Source organism: Microtus ochrogaster, unplaced genomic scaffold (assembly GCF_000317375.1).
Source record: "Microtus ochrogaster isolate Prairie Vole_2 unplaced genomic scaffold, MicOch1.0 UNK8, whole genome shotgun sequence".
NCBI lineage: Eukaryota > Metazoa > Chordata > Mammalia > Rodentia > Cricetidae > Microtus > Microtus ochrogaster.
The window spans coordinates 8,763,529-8,777,227 of record NW_004949106.1 but is presented as its reverse complement, the minus strand read 5'-3'; the positions used below and the strand labels follow the sequence as shown (position 1 = coordinate 8,777,227).

The 13,699-nt window shown below is 45.2% G+C and overlaps 1 protein-coding gene across 4 annotated transcripts in view; it reads left to right on the top strand.

The window, feature by feature from the left end:
* The window catches only part of Pms1 (PMS1 homolog 1, mismatch repair system component), a 79,247-nt gene extending 65,902 nt beyond the window's left edge, over nucleotides 1-13,345 (top strand). For all 4 annotated transcript variants that reach the window (XM_026788893.1, XM_026788895.1, XM_005366380.3 and 1 more), the window contains 4 exons: nucleotides 5,980-6,465; nucleotides 7,946-8,076; nucleotides 10,129-10,289; nucleotides 13,081-13,345. In XM_026788893.1, the coding sequence (XP_026644694.1) occupies nucleotides 5,980-6,465; nucleotides 7,946-8,076; nucleotides 10,129-10,289; nucleotides 13,081-13,245 (943 nt within the window). In that variant the 3' untranslated portion in view covers nucleotides 13,246-13,345. The remainder of the gene's footprint in view (nucleotides 1-5,979; nucleotides 6,466-7,945; nucleotides 8,077-10,128; nucleotides 10,290-13,080) is intronic.
* Nucleotides 13,346-13,699: the final 354 nt, after the last annotated feature.

The following is a 13,699-nucleotide window of genomic DNA, read 5'->3' as shown; positions in this document are numbered from 1 at the left end:
TGGTGTTGGTGTGTTGGTTTGCTGGTGTTGGTGTGCTGGTGTGTTGGTGTTGGTGTCTTGGTGTTGGTGTCTTGGTGTTGGTGTCTTAGTGTGCTGGTGTGTTTGTCACCTCACTGTTGTGATGAGGTCATGGCTGTTATAGCAGTGTCCCCCGTGTAGAGAGTGACTTCTGTGAGTGTGACTGGGATTTTTAAGCTGTGATGTGACACTGTGTTGTACATGGCAGGTTTCATTTGCTCTAAGCCAGTTCATTTGGCATGGGTAACAGGAATGTGTCTAGAAAATTCTGATGTCTTGGAATCAGACACGCAAATGCTTTTTTAAAAATCCAAATGTTTAGGTTTCAGGGCCAGGGGCCCTTGGACCTTGATCCACTGGGTCGGAGCCACGCCTCTTCTCCTGCGGCTTTCCTTCCGTAACCCCAGCTCTGCACAGGTAGAAGGCCGTACAAGAGTCCATCTGGAAGCAGCGCGGTGGCAGCCCCGCCTGCCTTCCCCAGTCCCCCCGTGGGCCTGCCTGGCCCATACCCACGGCCTCACTGCGGGACCTGGCTCCCACCCCAGGACAAGGGTGCACCCCTTCTGCGGGGCTTTTGTTCTCTTCTGCTTTTCCTTTGTGTTTTCTCTTCCATCCTTTCCATTCCCGTCCTTTAGGAAATATGAGTTACGGATACTCTGGCTAGTGAAAAAGAACATGCATTTTCTAGTCCTAAATAGTACAGTCTGCAGTGTGTTCTGTAGTGATCGAAAGTTTTGAGTTATTTAACTGAAATTTATTTTATACAATATATTCTGGTGACGGTTTCCCCTCAGCTCCCCATACAGGAGCTCTAACCCACACCCGTCCAACCTCATGCCCCCTCTCTCTCTTTATCTCCCTCTCTCTTTAAAGTACACAGAGTCAAGAAATATGCATCACAAAAACATAAAACCGAAAGTAAAATATACACACAAAAGATTAATAAGGCCAAAAATGCCCAGTCTACAAAAATCACATTGAGTGTGTCTTGTGTTGGCCTCTACTGCTGGCGTGGGACCTGCCCTGAGGTGTGGTTAATATACCCAGTGAGACTCCAATGGGAAAAAAAAAAAAAACCCTGATTTTTCCTATACAAGTGGATATCAGTTCATGTCCGCACCCTCCTCTCGGTGTTTGGACCTCGTCTGTCTTAATCCTGTACAGGCCCCGTGCATGTCACCAGTCTGAATCCACGTGTCCGTCAGTCCTGTTGTATCTGGAAGAGTCCCCATCCGTCTGCCTCTGCCAATCTTTGGAGCTCCTCGTCTGTTTGGAGGACTGAGTCCTCCAAAGTCTCGCTCTGAACACTGTCCAGTGTGGGTCTCCGTCTGGTGCCATGTGCAGCCTTCTTCATAGGCTAGATGACTTTTAAGAGAAGGGAAGTATGGGGAGTTATGGAGACTCAGCAGCTGTCTCGTAGATGGTACAGAAATGGTTCCCTGTATAACACTAACCAGAAAGCTTTGGGGGAGTTAGCCCACGAGAAGGAACACGGTGCGGGGAAGTGGGAAGACACTGTGAGACGGGGACAGAAAGTGACAGTGTGCTGGAGAAGGCTGCTTCTGCTTCCCAGGGCCAGCCAGAGGTTCCGTTTCTGCTGGGAAAGGGGGATGGGAACCCTTGGGTCTTTCCTCTTCTTTTCCTCACCTCCCCTCTAGAGGGTTAGAATCCGGGTGTGAGCCACCCTCCAGAGAGGGCATCCGTCAGGCAGGTGGTGTTAATCTGAGCTTTCGTTTGCAATATATAAATCTATTTCTACTTCAAGCAACTAAGTGATGCGGCAATCTGGATGTTACTGGAAATGATAAGTAAACTTTATAATTAAATGTAGCCTTTAGTTTCAGAAACATCGTTTGACCTGACCGGTCAGTCAAATCAGCGTGAATACTTTCCATTGAAGTTGCTAAGGCCCTTAATGGCGTTACATACAGAGGTACCAGCTGTTCCTACTTAACATTTACCTCGTATTATTTGGGACGTAACTTTTTTATGTTTCCCAAGGAACTAAATTAAATTGACTTCTTGGATAAATCAAAAGATTAGTACCATATGCGAAAATTTGCACATGATAATTAATTACAAATGGTGACCTTTATCCTGAACTCATTTTCCACCCCATAGGAAAAGTCTGCAGTTCTGATGTCTACTGCTAAAAATATATTTATTGCCAGCGCCTGCAAAAGTAAACTATTAAAGATCCTGTGTTTTGTTTAACTAACTCATATGTTGGTGTTCTGGGTACACTTCGGAGAAGATAATTTTCGAAGGTGTGAGTATGAGAAGCAGATGGTTTACTGTTGATCTGGTTTCCGATGGAGCAGGCCTTTGTGCCGTCTTATCCAACCAAACGTGGCATTTCTTTATCCAGAAACAGGCTCTTACTGTGAAGCACACTGTGTTGCGGTCTCTTGTTTCCTTTATATAATGCTCACTTTATAGCAGCATACGTACAAGCAACGTTCCGTAAGTTCTAAGCCCGCTTCTTCCAAGACCAGAAATAATCTTAGTTCTCTAGTTCCAAATGCCAAACTTATTTTGAAAAATGTATCAGTGTTACGGAATAACTAACCTTTCGTCAGATGTCACATTCAAGCTGGAGGATTTGTGTCTCTTCTTTCTTTTTGTGTCGTGTTGGGGATTGACCCCAGCCTAGCCTGCGCTACACATGTGCTCCCCCACTGAGTACAGCCCCAGCCCAGGACTTGGACTTCTTGGTGGAAACTTAGAGCGAGCATCACCTTTTCCTGTGGACCAGGCAGCTCCTTCCTGATTACAGAGCTCGGTACTGGATGTACACTGCCCACATAATACAAATAAGCACCCTGCGGGACAGAACAAAATACTTTGCATTGAGTTTACATGGTTTCTAGTCAGCAGAAATCCACCAACCAGGCCACCAGGGTCCCTTCTCTCCGAGGTCCCTTGGACACTGCTTCCTGAGGTGAACAAGGCGGCAGCTACTTCTCATGCGACAGAATCATTGCGTTTAAAAGCAGAGCCATTCAGTGTCAGAGGGGCCTGAGCTGGGAAGCCAGGCATCTCAGCTTCTCCCAATGTGCTTGACGATGCCACTGTAGTGGACTGCCTTTGGCTGCAGAAGCTTTAACTCCTATGACTGAGAAAAGAAGAAAGCCCACTAACTTTTTACCTATTAGAATTGAAATATTTTTTTACCACTAGAATTGAAATACCCATCGCTTATACAGTTGCAGTTGAATTTCATAGGTTAGATCTGTTTGATTTATTGGAATTTTGCATATCAACTGATCACGTTAAGTGAGGATAGAAAAATTACCATTAACTCGGTGGATTACACGGTGTACTTTCTACCCTGTGTGCTATTGGAACGGCTTTATCGCGCAGTGTTTCTGCTCTCCATTTGATTTCGAAATGCAATTTGCTCTAGAATAATTTGGCCTTGTAATTCTCCTTCCTCCACCTTCCAGGTCCCAGGACTGTGGGCATATGCTGCACGCTAAGTCATTTTTTTAAATTGGGTAGCGTTTACCTACAGCAGTAATGGCTAGTTTTAGAAGAACAATAAGGCTTGTTGATTCACCGTCTAATAATGGAGGCTTTTAAAAATAAACTTGGTTTCTGGTTTAGCGTGAACAGAAAATAGCTGTTAGATTTCACTCACCTTTTGCTGTGTCTGGCTCATCTTATTTCCCATCCTGGTGAATGATCCGGGTTAACATATAAAGAATCAGAATTTTTCCCAATCATTCAAGTTGAAGTGGTTGGCATTGTTACTGAGATCTGTCATTTTTCTGACATTTTGCAATCTGTTTATGCCACTGATCAAGAGAAGAAAGGCACACACAGCCGGGCGGTGGTGGCACACTCCTTTAATCCCAGCACTCGGGAGGCAGAGGCAGGCGGATCTCTGTGAGTTCGAGACCAGCCTGGTCTACAAGAGCTAGCTCCAGGACAGGCTCCAAAACCACAGAGAAACCCTGTCTCAAAAAACCAAAACCAAAACAAAACAAAACCAAAGGCACACACATTTGCGTGGTAAGCTCCCTAGGGACCCCTTCATCTCTGATAACTTAGCATTTTGATCTGCTTCATCTAATGTTGTCAGTGTCTCATTTTCTTTCTTTCTTTCTTTTCTTTTTTCTTAGTTTTTCAACACAGGTTTTCTTGTGTAACTGTCGTAGCTGTCCTCCAACTCACAGAGATCCGCCTGCCTCTGCCTCCCGAGTGCTGGGATTAAAGGCGTGTGCCACCACCTCCCCCCATCAGTCCCCATTTTCTTGCTCTGTTTGTATAGCGTGTACATCTTCTCATTCTTTTGTGATGTCTGTGTTACAAAAGTTGGGTATCCTGTCCCTTAGTTAGATTTGGTCTATGAAATATTAAAATAATTGACATTGTTGGCATTCAGTCTGCCCTGCCTCCTGTTGTCTGTTCCTGTCTTCCTTGGAGCAGTTGCAGAGGTACTTAAGGTTTAAATGAATTAATTGTGACATCTATTTTGTATTACTGTTTGCTTTGCTTAGTAAGTTCACCATGTACCCTTTTATCATACTTCAGTTAAAGTCAATATCACATAGTCTCCCATGGAACCTAAAAGCCCCAGGGTGTAATTGCCTTCATGTTCATGTCACTCTTTTAAGAGTGCAATTATGTTAGCAGAAAACTTCTTTTATCTGAAGCTTTCTGTTTAATCTTCTCTTTGAAGGATATCTGTGGTTGGTAGATTTGAACCGTGGACCCTCTCGCGACATAAATGGCGGCACATTGAGCCAGCATTGCTTGTTCACTTGGTGTCCTCCTCACTGACTGATCTGGGGGATTTACCTTTGGCTTTCACCAGCTTGTTCTGGTGTATCTGGCACACTTGGTTTGCATTTAACCTGCCTAGACTTGCATCTCATAGATGACTCCTCATCAAATGTAATTTCATTTAAAAAATAAATGAGACTTAATGTGTTGAGATGCTGTGCACAAGCCCCTGGCTGCTTCCCTGGCCATGGGTCCCTTTCCTTTCTTCCTCACGGTGGTCATTTCTGTGCTCTGCCTTCAGGTTCACTGGCCCTTGCGTGTCCATTCTGCTGTGTAGTTAGGTCTGTGGCTATTCCATCCCATATACTGTTTTAGTTCTAGACGGTCCACATCTTTCTTTGTATGCGCATAGATTCTGCTCCTCACCTGAGCTTTCCCCTTCTGTCTCTCTCAGTCTCCCAAAGCATTTATACAAAACTCTTTGTTTATTATAAATCTGCCTCACTTTGAAGGTGGTTTTTCCTGACCTCTTCTCCCCTTGGCCATGACTCACAGTTTTCTTTTTTGTTTCTTGGACGGTGACTTTTAATTGTGCAATGGCCATTGTGGGTGATGCTGTTCGCTCCTGAACAGTGTTGATTTTATTTAAGACGCCTTTGAACTTGTGGGGTTTTGTTTTGCATTGAATGATGGCGAGACTTACTCAGTCCTAGGGTGTAGGGTGTAGGGTTTTTCCTTCCAGTTTTAATTGAAAGCCCAACGTGTTTACCAAGCTCCGCATGTAACCCGGACACCAATCTCTGTTGCTCTGCACTGCGGCAGCTGGAAATTCTGTTCAGCTCGTTCGCCTCTTCGTGTTTTCCCGAGGGCTCCCACACATGGCATTTTCTCTCCATTTCAAGTTGTTCTGGAAGCAGAGGTCTGGGTTCTGACGACACAGGGTAGCCGGTGCCATCTTCCAGCTGAGTTCCTGCCGCTCCTGCCCTCCAGTGCTGGATAACAACTCTGTGAACACAAATGCAGGCGCTTTCCCGTTTGCCTTTGACCACTTTTCGGGAGCCAATTTCTGTGCTCTGTTTGGAGTTTCTCCTAAGCACACACAGGAGGGTCACTCTGATACACATTTTCTTGTCATTAGTGAATAATAGCTCGTTACTTTTAATACAATTTGCTTCAGATTATTATTATGTTTTTATCATGTGCTTATCGGTTCTGTCTCCTCTATGTTCTTAGGTATGAAGAAAAGGCTAAAAAAGACTTGGAACGATACAATAATCAAATGCGGAGAGCTATTGAAGAGGTGCCACAAGCATCCTTAAAAGATGGCAGAAAAAAGATAAGGGCCACCAGTGCGTGGGGCTTGGCCCAGAAGCACAAGCTGAAAGCGTCGCTATCTAATCAGCCGAAACTCGATGAGCTCTTTCCGTCCCAGAATGAGAAAAGGAAGAGTGAAAACATGAAAATAGCCGAGGTCCCCTTTTCTATGGAGAGCCTAAAAGAGAACTTTCAGAAACAGAAGCAAGTTGACTTAGAAGAGAAGGATGAGATTTGCCTGATCCACGGTCTCAAGTTTCCCGATGCGTGGCTGGTCACGTCCCGAAGAGATGTCATGTTACTGAACCCATACAGAGTGGAGGAAGCCCTGCTCTTTAAAAGACTTCTTGAGAATCATAAACTCCCCGCAGAGCCACTGGAAAAGCCAATTATATTAACAGAGAGGTAGGGTGGAGCAAGAGGGTTTTTAACTATAATGTTTCGTCTTAAAAGGTGAGGGGTCTTTTCTAGTAGGGATAAGTGGTGTTTACTTGAAGGCATATCTTGAGAAGGTTTTCCTATACTCTAGTGGTGCTGCTAGTTGCTTAGAAATGACTTTGGAAGATCTAAGGGGCTCACATCTTGACTCAGTAAATCCCAAGTTTGCTTCTCCTGTACCTTGTGATGTCTCTAGGGGAATTGGAAGCTAGGGTTGGTTTTCTGTGCTGTTACACTGCTCTGACATCGTCTGACATACGCCTGAGTAGAATCACACAGTGAATGCCTTTAGCAGCCATCACAAAGACTTTCTGCCCCATCCTGTTTCTGCCCATATGTGTGTATAGAGACACGTTTCCTCTCATTAAGGTGTGTGAGACTAATTCCTACTTAGCCCTTTCGTATACTCACAGGTGATCCGTTTCTAACCGAATCACAAGTGTCTTTTTCATACCTTACTCAATAATAATAGCTGAGAATTGCTCCTCGGTGTTCCGAAGGGTTTGTTTTTGTTTTATTTTTTAGTTTTACATTTTTGAATTTAATTTCTTTCCGTAAGTTCTACATATGGCATTTGGATGTATTTATTTTTTATTGTCTGACTGATTTACTGTGTAGCAGTCGGTGGAGTTTTTTTTTTTTTTTCTTGCCTCCTTGCATCCTGATTGGCAGCGAGGTTTTCGGTTTGGCTTGTTTTCTTTAAGATCTGTTTTATGCATGTGCATAACTTACATATGACGGGTGCCTTCAGAGGCCTGGAGAGGGCGTCAGAGGCCTGGAGCCGTGGTCATAGGCCATCGTGAGTAGCCAGCTGTGGGCACTGGAAACTCAACTCCAGTCTTTTCCAGCAGTGTAGACAGTGCTCTTCCCCACGGAGCCGTCTCTCTGGCCCTAAAATGGCACTAACACGTTCCTCCCCTGTCTCTCGCTGAAAGTTAACTGCAGGAAGACAGGAGATTTAGGTTCTTCTTTCCGGTAGGGCTTGTTCCCGGTCGGGTGCTCCATGCGCTTCAACGCAGTTCACTAGCTTTGGACAAAAGCGATCCTCCCTCTCAAAGCTCCCACTACCCCACTGTCTACTATCTGTCCAATAGCCAGTAATCTGCTAATGATTGTTGCCTGAACTAATTATATTTCCCATTAAAAATGGGGTGTTTTTTTTATATGAGTAACTTGATGTGTGTTATATTTAGAGAATGACTGTTTACATTTCTCTTTGAGTTTGTAATACTCCAGAGGAGACAAGCTGTCCTTTATGTCTGTCTGTCCTTCCCCCTGTCTGGGCACGCTGTCCCGCGGGCCTCTCACACGGTGCTAGCAGAGTGCAGAAGGCTTTCTTACAGGGCTTGGCACTTGGGGTAATGTCACCCTTGGACGAGCCTCCATAAATCCTCTTATTCCAATCTGAATATTTAACATAAAGAACCATAATCTCTTTCTTTTTCAGTCTTTTTAATGGGTCTCATTATTTAGAGGTTTTACATAAAATGTCGACAGTTGACCAGAGATGCGGCGGATCAACTTACCTGAGTGACCCTCGTCTGACAGCAAACGGCTTCAAGATCAGGCTGATACCAGGTACAATGCTGGGCTCACTTGGAAATACTGTCTCTGACCTGGAAAACCTTCTCCCAAGATCCGACCTCGGCTTGGACGGTTTCCGGGTGTGTTTTCATTTTGCTGAACGTCGTCGTCATCATCATCGGGCGCGCAGGAGTGGACTTCCTTCAGAGGGCCGCTCGGGCCATCGCTGTGCCGCTTCCTCTTGTCTTTTGGCGTGGCAGCCCAGCTGCCTTCCTTGGAACTCAGCCATCAGAACTCTGACGTCAGAGCAGACGTGAGGGATGATGGGATGTCTAGTGAGGCGGCCATCTCTCTCGCTGTTTGAAGCTCTTGACTTGTTTTGCCAACTGACATGGAGCGTAGGCAGTATCACGTGAATGTCAGTCCCCGTTTTCCAGATGGAAAGAGCTGAAGCACGGAAAGGTTAAGTTGGCTCCAGGGGATGTCAGTGTTAGAGTAAACCCCACACAGCCTGCCTCCAGAGTCTACCCCTTAACAAATGTTTTTGCACAGCCCTTCATTAAAGTCGGCAATTTAACTTCACAAAATAAGTTTAAACCCTGAGGTAACATGAATCAGTTGCCGAGGCTGGGCATGATGACACAGGCCTGTTGTCATAGCTCGAGGGGCTGAGACAGGAAGGCTGCTGCACATTTAGGGCTGGCCTGATGTATATGGTGAGTTTACAGCAGTCTTGGGCTACATAGGGAGACCTGTCCCCAAACACAAACAAAAAGGAAGCCTAGTACTCCACATAGCATGGCTCCGAGTTTAAATCCCCCTCCAGCCCCCAGCCCCCCTCTCAGACCTGACCCGGGCTGCACTCCCTTCTTCTAGTCCTCATAGAGAGCTTTTCCTGGAGTCCTGTGGCCTCTTTCCATCGGAAAATTTCAAGTATGAAGAATGGATGTGTGTGTGTGTGTGTGTGTGTGTGTGTGTGTGAGAGAGAGAGAGAGAGAGAGAGAGAGAGAGAGAGAGAGAGAGAGAGAGAGAGACTTTATTCTCAATCCATTTCTCTAGTTTGTGTTGCGGGAAGGTACCCTTTCTTCACATCTATATAGTACCTAAGAAGGATGGGTGAGCCGTCCTGTCCCCCTCACCTTCCCTGGTGATTCCCACCTGTGACCTCAGATGCATTTCATCCCCTCTAGGGGACTCCGTCGCTCATCTTCCCTCGGTTATTTCCTGGGGGAAACGGTTCGACCCGCGCTGTGACATCTCCCATTTGGCAGATAACCGAGAATAGATCGGCCAGGTCCCTAGAGCTGCAGCCCTTCAAGTTTGCCCGGTTCCTGTTGTTACTCGTTCACCGACAGCCATTAAAATGTACAGGCGCTATGGACCCCAGCATTAAAGCCGTTGTTGTTCACACAGGATGAGTGACTTCTCTAGTGTCAAAAGCCGATGCTTTGGAATAGCATCCAGTCATGGATGTTCTACCCAATTACGCATCCAGTCATGTGGCCTTTTTCTACCCAGTTTACACATCCAGTCACGTGGCCTTTAGTTATCATGACTAAGTTACCTAAAATATCTTCATAAGTAACACCAGTTTCTGGTGTTTCCTTAGTTGCATCTCTGAATAAGCACTAGCATGTTTAGTTCCTAAAATCCTATCGTAACAAGGTACGGTGTCTGTTTTTATTCTTGCTAAGTTAAAATCATCGCGGTCTTTAAATTAGATATAAGGCTAGTAGGCTAGAACTTGGAGTACAGCAGTGGACAAAACACTTAAAACCATTTTGACTTTAACAAATATCATTCTCTTCATTCTCTCTCCAAAGTAAGCAATGTTCTAAGCAAATGCGAGGAGCAGACCAGTGGGAACTGAGATTAAATTAAATTATATAAGGCACATGTGGGGTCGTTGAGCACCTATGACTTAATTGAAGGCTTCTGGGAAATCATTATTTGTTCTCCAGGAAGCAACGCAACTTTGTCCTGAAATATTAGACTCCAGTCAAGGTTCACTAAATGTTCTAACAGTGATTTTTGTTTCCAATGGATATGTTCTGGAATATAATTTTAACCAACTCAACTATGCCCCTGTGTTTTGTTTTTTCTCAGGAGTTTCCAGTACTGAAAACTACTTGGAAATAGAAGGCATGGCTAAGTGTCTCCCGTTCTACGGAGTAATGGATTTAAAGGAAATTCTTAATGCCATAATAGACAAGAACGCAAAGGAGCCTTACGAGTGCAGACCCCGGAAAGTGACGAGTTATCTGGAGGTGCGTCTCGTGGTCACATGCTCTTAACCAGGGAAAAGCTTGGTTTTTCTTTTGTTTGGAGATGGGGTCCCACTCTGTGTCCTGACTGGCCTGGAAGTCACTCTGTGGACCGTGCTGGCCTTGAATTCTCAGAGATCCACTTCCTCTGCCTCCCTCCTAACCCTCAGCTAGGATTAAAGGGCTGGGTTACCCACTTAGCCCAGTAGTAAGTAATTAAAAGAGCAGATTCTAAAATGTTTATTTTCACAAAGAAATTGCTACTTTAAAAAACTCAATAAAAATATTTCACTGCATAGGCTGTGATAAATGCTATGAGAGATCCTTATAATACAGTTTTACTTATGAAATATTGTGTAGAGCTGTTTTCTATTAATCTCAAAATGGTTTCCAAGTTGTTCAAATGTTATGCTGTATTATTTGACAAAAAAAATTGTATTATGATTCTAAACCCTGAGGTCTTCAAAAGGAAGCGAAAGATCTACATTATTGAATAAATGAGGCTAAATTGTTGAAAAACTGGAAGTTTTACTACACTTCACATAGCATCTACCAAAATGAGACTTGAAATTAGGTTGAAAAAGCACATTCAGGGCAGCTGGGTCTGATGGCGTGCCTGCCCTCCCAGCACTCAGAAGACTGAACAGGACGATCACAGGACTAAAGGTCTTGTCTCAGAAGTCAAACGTAAAAGAAGAGGGCTAAGCCTACCCAAGTACAGAGTAAGGGCCGTGCCTGTGTCTCTCGTTATGTCCCAAACCAACCTGGACTTGGTTTTCTCCCTCTCTCTTGTCTGTGGTGTTCAGACGCAGCCATGCCCATCCGCGGGACTGGAGAGGACGCTCAGACCAGCTCTGTTGACCCCTTGGGAACTTGTGGAAATTCCCAGCCAGTTGCCAGGGCAATCCAGAACGGATTGTTTTAGGGAACTCCAAAGAAGGCTTTTTCTTAAGAGAGAAAAGAACAAAAGAAACATGGATAAGAAATAAGGTTTCAGAAATAATGAGAAAGTGGCAGTTGAGAATAGACTTGAATGGTTTTACATTGGAGAAACTAGGTATGGTTGTTATGGGGAATGGTCTTTAAAAAAAAAAAAGTTGACCAGGCACACGCCTTTAATGCCAGAACTTGGGAGAGAGACAAAGACGGGGCCATCTCTGAGTTAGAAGCTAACCCGGTGTATAGACTGCATTCCGTGATAGCCAGGGTGACACAGAGAAGCCCTGTTTGGAGAAAACCCAAGGGGATGATAAATATTTCAGCGTGGCAGAGAAGCGTTAGAAAGGACATGCATCATGGTCTCTGAATCAAGAGCCAAAAAGAGTGAAAAATAATTTTTCCTTTTTGTGTGTATGTGTGTGTGTGTGTGGGGGGGGGTGTCTTGTGGTTTTTGTTTTGTTTTGTTTTGTTTTGTTTTGTTTTGTTTTGTTTTTGAAACCTCACCATGTAGCCCAGATTCTCTCAAACTCCTCCTAGTCTTCCTGGCTCACTCTTCCAAGTAGTTGGGGTCACAAGTGTCCACTACCAGCTGGAAGGAAACCTTTCGAGGTGAACGAGAAGATGTACGTGGTAGAAGATGACCCGACATTGGCTACTAGTAGAGGGGTAGACAGACTGGGCATCTGGGATCTGAAACCAAGAAAACTGGGTACAATAAAAGAAAGGACAGTCCCGTGAGGAGCAGCAATGTCCAGGTGTCATGGGAGCTGTTAGGACCTGACCTCGGTCTTGTGTCCGACCCCAGCAGTTGCTTGACTCCAGGGGTGTCCGGGAGGTTTACCCTCCGCTGAGGATTAACAAGTTGGATATGGAAAGGGACTAAGTGGCAGGGAGAGAAACCTGAACACACTGTATTCCAGGAATTCGCTAAGTCAGACATAGTACTGGATGCTGAATTCACTACTCAACCTTGGGAGGGAGGGCACGAAGTTCCAGGGAGGCCTGTGGGTCTGAGAGTAAGGAGGGGTTAAAGGTCAAAGGAAAGGAAAGCCAGATTCTGTTGGAATATGGAGCTGGGATGGTTGGAAGGGCGAGAGGCCTGTGGCTAAGAGAATGATGTTAAAATGTAACAACTCTGGGGGCAGGATTTCTTGTTTAATACTAAAAGAACCCAGTCTTGTTTATGATGCTGTTTCCCTAGACCTTTCTCCTTCCCGTATCAGAAAACAGCATTTCCGGACCAAACCTGAGGACATTCCCTTTGGTTCTGCAGACCTCCTCGCCACACCACCTGAGGCAGTCGGCCACAGCAGCTCTTGTTACAGTGGCTGAGCTGCTGAGGCAGACGGCCACAGCAGCTCAGCCACAGTGGCTGTCGGCCTCAAACCCCGTTTCCCCTGCAGCCAGAACGCTCCATGACATGGGAAATACTTGGCAGGCTCTATTTCATCTGTAGTTCCTGTCCTGGAGGGTGACCCGGTGCCTGCTTAACTTCGGTCTTGTCTCCTCTCTGGGCCACACCCACACAGAACGTTTCCTTCTCTGAAATGCTTAACTTTGCTCATGACCTTGGCATCTTAACTGAAAAGCCTAAATGTCATCCTCTGAGCCAGCTTCCCCTTTGCGCCATCACTGCCCTTTGCCCAGTTAACCGTGTGTACGTCATTTGCCTGCAAGTCTTTTGTTTCTCCGCACTGAGGTGTAAACTTCACGAGGTCTGGCGTTCAGCCTCCAGAGTCTGCAGCATCATTAACTGTTATTAATTAAACAGGTATTTTTCAGTTTTTATCTGCCAGAATAATGTGTTTCTTCTTCAGGGCCAATCCTAATGAAGTGTGTTCTTTTCTCTTCACAGGGGGAAGCAGTCCGTCTCTCAAGACAGCTCCCCATGTACTTACCAAGAGAAGACATCCAAGAGCTTGTCTATAGGATGACGCACCAGTTTGGAAGCGAAACTAGAGAGTGTGTTCACGGCCGCCCATTTTTTCACCATTTAACCCACCTTCCAGAAAGTTCATGATTAAGCTTCTGACAGTTAGTAACTGTTGACATTGATGTGGTTTTCAACCATTTTTTTGCATTATCATGTATCAAAATGATTATTTTATAAATGAGGATTTACTAGCCTATTTGTATACTGGAAAACTGTTTTGAAGTTGTAAAATATATAAATAAATACTATGCAGTATTGATTTTGTTCTCATACCTAGCCTTCAAACTAGGTGTAAGGTGTAGGATCCACAGGAGAGGATGGGGTTCTCTGGGGTGCCTGACGAGCCGTAGACGCCACAGAAGAGAACAGGTGTGCCCTTGGGTGCCTGACGAGCCATAGACGCCACAGGAGAGAACAGGTGTGCCCTTGGGTGCCTGACTTAGGAGGTTACTGTTCAGGAGAATTTACCCACACGGCCCAGCGGGCTCATCACAAAAGCGTTTTCGGTGCAAGTTTTAAGTCAGGTGGCGAGGTAGAGAAT